Consider the following 6,421-nt stretch of genomic DNA (forward strand, 5'->3'; position numbering starts at 1 on the left):
CAGGCAGTCTAGCTGGGGCAAAGTGTTCATAATAGGGAGGTAGAAGACAGGGGAAAAAAGGTTTAAGCAACAGGCTAATGAGATCCTGTAGGTAACTGAAAGTCATATAAGGTCACAGTTAGAAAAAGAGTAATGTTTTACGAAGACTATTCTGTAAAATAAAGATACAACTGGAAGACAAGAGAAGGAACCCCAGGATCCTACCTTCTCCTTTAGTTTTGTCTGTAGGAAGAGAGTCAGGCTCTGTAGTTGCTCAGTCAGCACCCCTAGCTTTTGAGAGTACTGCCGTGTTTTCTCCAGGGCTTGCTCCTGGTTATCTACTATGGTGCTGGCCAGTTTAGCCCTGAAATAAGGAACAGGGAAGATTACCAAAGACGAAATTACCTTCTCTGAACGCCTCTCCCAAATCCCCACCGAGCTGCATTAAAGGAGAGAAACAAGAGGCTCAACACTCACAGTTCTCTTCTTGGAGATTTTGGCTTCTAGAAGTGTTCCTGACCAAAAAAAATAAGCACTTGGGGGGAAGTACAGAAAGTTAGAGAACTTACGTTAGGTTCTCTACAGTGTCCCTGAGGTTCTCACACTGCAAGCTGCGCTCCCGGAGCACTTCCAGTGTGGTTTTCAATTGACACTCAACCTGACCCAGTTCCAGGTGAGCAACCTGATTCTCCTGGTCTGCAAACTGGGAAGACAAGAGAAGAAACAAGACAGGAGGGAGAATTTTAGTGCCCTAGGGACAGAAGGCACTAGTTTTTTTAGTTCATGGTCTCAAACCTTACCTCAACACTATCAGGCAAGAATCACACTCCTGAGGTTTACCAGCTCCCTTGGCCCAAGCCATATTCCTTACCTCCAAGGTCTCTTTCAGGTCCCGCACCTCTTTGGCCAGGACAGCTTGTTGCTGCTGCAGTTCTGCCTGCATGTGTTTTAGTGCCATCTCTTCCTTTCGCCATCTGTCAGAGACCATATATTAGATCCCATTTGGTCCTAATTCCTGGATGCCTACTGCCACAATACCCTGTTAGGAACTCACTGAGCAGCCTGCTCCTCATTGCTCTGGGTAAGTTGGCAGAGTAACTCATCCTTCACAGCCAGGTCCTGGGCACAATGGGCATGCTGACTCTGTAGCTCTTTTAGCTGGTTGTCCAAGTTGGCCAGAATCTGCAACTGAGCCCGGAGATCTAGAACAAAAGTATCCTAATGACACCATGCAGTTACGAGGCCAGAAACTGCCCAAACTTCTGCTCCAAAGAAAGTGCTCCCGAGTACTTCCTTGCTCTAGTGCCACACTCCAAGCCTTAACAGGGCTCAACTGCTTACATGCGTGCATACACACACACACACACACACACACACACACAAACACCTGTTGCTAGACGACTGTTTTCCAACTCCAGTTGTTCTATTTGGCCTTTGCACTCCTCTAACTGGGCAGAGACTTGTACCAGCTCCCTGGAAACCTAGGAAGAAAAGATGGTTTTCCTCCTGTAGTTCCTCCTGAATCAATAATCCCAGGACTTGGTCCAGCTTCTCTTTCTGAACAAGACAGAAAACTACCTTGCTCCTGGGCATCAACATTGCAGAAAATAAGGTTGATCCTCAGGAAAAAAGTAGAGACAGGAGAAAAGCTGCTAAAGTAAAGATGCTGAAGGGCAAAGGAAAAAACTGGGCTTAAGGCCATCTTACAGCTAAGGGACCTGGCTGGCCTCCAAACCCACAGGGTGAAAAGAAAACAGATCCAGGGTAAGAGGCTAATGATATCACACATTAGAAAGGAAACCAAGCCTAAGCAGTCCCCACTCCTGGTCTGTACCTCCTGCTTTTCCTCAATTGCTGCATCACGTTCCTGCAGGGCCTGCCGGCTCTTGACTGTAAGTTTCTCTGTGAGTTGTTGAGACCGACTCAGCAAAGCTGTCCATGTTGTATACTACCAGGGGAAGCAAGCAGGTCAGCAGAGCACACTTGAGGCAAAGCTCCTAACAGGACTTAATGTGAGTAAGAAATTAATTATGATGGCCCCAAATACTCACATCCAGTTGCATGGACCTCCAGTCTTGTTGCAAGGTAGAAGTAAGACTCACTGTCTGCCGAACCAGCTCTTCTTGCTCGGTATGAAGCTCTACCTACAAAAGAAAGATTGCCTAGGCGGAAGCCCCTTCCCTTTGGATACAGCAAAGTGGGAGTATGCAGCCACCCTCCCAGTCTGTCAGCACAGACCCCAGGAAAGAAAATGCCCTTAAATTACCAGTTGGGTCTGGGTGTCCTTTAGAAGGCCTCTGAATTCCCGCATGGATGCTAGGTCCTGTTCCAGCTGGCTGATGCGCTGGCTGGCATGTGCACAGAAAGCCTCCAGCACTGTCTCTGCCTATTGAGGGAAGAGGTTGCAAGGACACAGTGGGCAACAGGGGAGCCAACACAAAAAGCTGTAACCATCTGACACCTCAATAGATCAGTTCTTTACTCTCCAGGGCAGGCAGTTCTTAGGCCACCCATCTATGTCTAAAGTGCATTTGTGTTCCTACAGGAACCTTGAGGTGGAAACCTCCCACATACAAGAACAAATGCCTGGCACCTTACCACATCCTTGCCTCTGAGAGCCATTTCCTCTCTGTGCCTTGCCTCTTCCCTTTCTGCTTTGAGGCTCTGGAGCTTTGCCCTCAATTTCTTCAGTAAATCAAAACAGCAAGAGACCAAGATTTCTGTATGCTGAGAGTATACGATAAGAATCAGTTGATGTGTCTGGTTCCTCTTTATGGCTTTTAGTCCCACCACAGGCCTCTACCTCCATCTTCATGCTGCTTACCTCCTGACTCACAGTAGTTTTATCTTCTTCTAAATGCAACAGGGATAAGTGAAGCAAGGATATCAACTCTTTAGAGACAAACACCCATGATTGCTGTAGAGCAAAAAATGGGTAGGTGAGATCAAATAGTCACTAAGCAGGCAACAGGGGCACTGGGGAGGAAAACCACTAACCCCAAATTCCAAGCTCTCTATAAGGAGATGTACTTTACAAAGGTTTGGAAACCTTCCTTCACCACCACAGCTTAGTATCACCATCTACTAACCACCCAGAATTCTCCATTCTTGATCTTCACAAGAGACCCAATGGTGGTGTAAGGTCAATCAGCACTTACCATGACATTTCTGGCCTGCTGTAGGGCCTGTCCCATCTCATGGCTCTCCTTAAGATGCTGAAGTGTATTAGTTATCTAGCCAGAAAAACAGAGTTGTTCCTTGTTTTGTTTGTTTTTGAGACAGAGTCATGCTCTGTCATCCAGACTGGAGTGCAGTGGCACAATCTCAACTCACTGCAACCTCCATCTCCCAGGTTCAAGCAGTTCTCATGCCTCAGCCTCCCAAGTAGCTGGGATTACAGGCATGCACTATCACACCCAGCTAATTTGTATAGTTTTAGTAGTCGAGGTTTCACCATGTTGGCCAGGCTGGTGGCCAAAGTACTGGGATTACAGGGGTGAGTCACCGTGACTGGCCAAGTTGTTCCTTTTCAGTAGGCAACATGTACTGCCAGCACCTCATTCTTCCTCCCACCCAGTGAGTTATAGGAGCCTTTCCTATTTTATTTATTTTTTTATTTTCTGTAGAGATGAGGTCTTGCTATGTTGCCCAGGCTGGTATCAAACTCCTGGCCTCAGACAGTCCTTCTGCCTCAGACTTCCAAAGTGCTCCTGCCACACCCAGCCACCTTTCCTATTAAAAGTAGGAGCAAAGTTCATAATTCAGTGAAGCCAAGTCAGAAAGAAAAATCCACAGGTAGGTAAAAAATTTCTTTTATTTATTTATTTATTTTTATTTTTATTTTTTTTTTGAGACGGAGTCTCGCTCTGTCACCCAGGCTGGAGTGCAGTGGCCGGATCTCAGCTCACTGCAAGCCCCGCCTCCCAGGTTTACGCCATTCTCCTGCCTCAGCCTCCCGAGTAGCTGGGACTACAGGCGCCCGCCACCTCGCCCGGCTCGTTTTTTGTATTTTTTAGTAGAGACGGGGTTTCACTGTGTTAGCCAGGATGGTCTCGATTTCCTGACCTTGTGATCTGCCCGTCTCGGCCTCCCAAAGTGCTGGGATTACAGGCTTGAGCCACCACGCCCGGCCAAAAATTTCTTTGTTTAACCAGGCACAGTGACTCATGCCTGTAATCCCAGCACCTTCAGAGGCTGAGGCAGGAGGATCACTTAGGTCCAGGAGTTCAAGACCAGCCTGGGCAACATAGTGAAACCCCATCTCTTAAAAAAAAAAAAAAAAAAAAATTTTTTTCATTAGCCAGGCAGGCATGGTGGCACGTGCCTGTATTCCCAGCTACTCAGCTGGATTGAGGTGGGAGGATCCCTTGAGCCCAGGAGGTAGAGGCAGCAGTGAGCCATGTTCATGCCACTGCACTCCAGTATGGGTAACAGAGTGAGACCCTCTCTCAAAAAAAAAAAAAAGAAAAAAAAAGGATGAACCAATTTATATCCTACACATAAACAGAGTATGCTTACCAGCTTTACCTATTTTATTATTTGCTATTGAGTCACAAGAAAATGGCATCTCACTGTTCAATTTGCATTTTTTATTGCCAATAATGCTAACCTTCTTAGGTATTTATTCATCATTTTTACTTCCTTAATTGTCTGCTCATTATCCTGGGTCAAACAGATAAAACTCATAGTATGCATACAGTAAGTAAGTATGATCTCAAAGGCAGTAGAACCCTGGAAGATAAGTTCTAAGAGAAAAGCGGGAGTCTTCATTACTGAGGCAAGGCAGCCATCATCTGGGGAAAAAATTACTACTGGAGCAGCAGTGTTGATTTCTTGGAGTTCATGGCTCCCTTCCCCAGCAAAGCAGTTATCATTCACTGCTGCATCGTGCAGTAAGGCACAGAGTAGCACATGAGCTTGGATAGGGCTCACATAGTGCTCAGCTGGACAGTCAGGCAGGTGATGAGATTAATGTGAAGGAGGCAGCCAGGCAGCAAGGACATGGCATGGTGATGGAGAATGGCTAAAGGTATGTCATTTCCCCTCTTTGGTTCTGCTTCAGTGGCCTACAAAGGGACCTGGCAAGCTTCAGGGGAAGAGGATGCAAGGCAGATTCAGGGATGGGAAACAACGTCAAGAACCAGAGGAAAGGATACAAACATAAGAAAACAGGAGAGAAATTGAGCAGCTGGAGGAACACGGAGCTTACAGTTTCCAGGATTTTTGGCAAATGGTAAGTCACTACTTTGAGGATATTTTCAACTCAAAGGAGGTCTTTGCACATTTGGGGACCATCTCTTCTTAGCAGCAAGCCACCTATTATCTCAACAGCCACAATGGTGAAGTGCTATCAGTTCCTTCACCTGCCACCATTCCCTTCCTTCCTAGGCCTGTGTTGTAACAGAGTCCTCTAGAACATTGTTGTTATTGTTGTTGTTGTCATTTGAGACAGTCTCAATCTGTTGCCCAGGCTGGAGTACACTAGTGCGATCTCGGCTCACTGCAACCTCCACCTCCTGGGTTCAAGGGATTCTCATGCCTCAGCCACCCAAGTAGCTGGGATTACAGGAGTGTACTACCATACCCAGCTAACTTTTGTATTTTTTTTTTTTTTTTTTTTTTTTGAGACGGAGTCTTGCTCCTCTGTCACCCAGGCTGGAGTGCAGTGGCCGGATCTCAGCTCACTGCAAGCTCCGCCTCCCGGGTTTACGCCATTCTCCTGCCTCAGCCTCCCAAGTAGCTGGGACTACAGGCACCCGTCACCTCGCTCGGCTAGTTTTTTTGTATTTTTTTAGTAGAGATGGGGTTTCACCGTGTTAGCCAGGATGGTCTCGATCTCCTGACCTCGTGATCCGCCTGTCTCAGCCTCCCAAAGTGCTGGGATTACAGGCTTGAGCCACCGCGCCCGGCTACTTTTGTATTTTTAATAGAGATGGGGTTTCACTATGTTAGCCAGGCTGGTCTCAAACTCTTGGCCTCAAGTGATCTGCCAGCCTCAGCCTCCCAAAGTGCTGGGATTACAAGTGTGAGCCACCATGTTGGGCCAACAGTGGTCTTTTAGCTACTTTCCCCTCATATTTCCTGCAAAAACTAAGTACCCTTAAGTTTAAATTGTTACAAAGACTGTAATGTCCAGCATATTATGAATATTGACAATTTAAAATAATTTTTTGGGCCGGGTGCCAGTGGCTCACGCCTGTAATCCCAGAACTTTGGGAGGCCAAGGCGGGCGGATCAGGAGGTCAGGAGATCGAGATCATCCTGGTTAACACGGTGAAACCCTGTCTCTACTAAAAATACAAAAAAATTAGCCGGGTGTGGTGGTGGGCACCTGTAGTCCCAGCTACTCGGGAGGCTGAGGCAGGAGAATGTTGGGAACCCGGGAGGCGGAGCTTGCAGTGAGCCAAGATCGCGCCACTGCACTCCAGCCTGGGCGACAGAG

The 6,421-nt window shown here is 47.2% G+C and overlaps 1 protein-coding gene across 1 annotated transcript; it reads right to left on the reverse strand.

Moving 5' to 3' along the window:
* Positions 1-204: 204 nt before the first annotated feature.
* LOC111532909 (sperm-associated antigen 5-like) lies at positions 205-3,207 on the reverse strand (the record flags this gene model as incomplete). The annotated part of the gene is made up of 11 exons (XM_023199871.1): positions 3,138-3,207; positions 2,804-2,896; positions 2,578-2,706; positions 2,246-2,365; positions 2,031-2,123; positions 1,814-1,927; positions 1,367-1,460; positions 1,034-1,181; positions 851-953; positions 549-682; positions 205-343 (listed from the first exon to the last, which is right to left on the reverse strand). Coding segments are annotated over exons 1-11 (1,203 nt in total), but the record flags the coding sequence as incomplete, so codon positions are not given.
* Between the last annotated feature and the right edge of the window lie 3,214 nt (positions 3,208-6,421).

The sequence above is a fragment of the Piliocolobus tephrosceles genome, unplaced genomic scaffold (assembly GCF_002776525.5).
Source record: "Piliocolobus tephrosceles isolate RC106 unplaced genomic scaffold, ASM277652v3 unscaffolded_16670, whole genome shotgun sequence".
NCBI classification, from domain to species: domain Eukaryota; kingdom Metazoa; phylum Chordata; class Mammalia; order Primates; family Cercopithecidae; genus Piliocolobus; species Piliocolobus tephrosceles.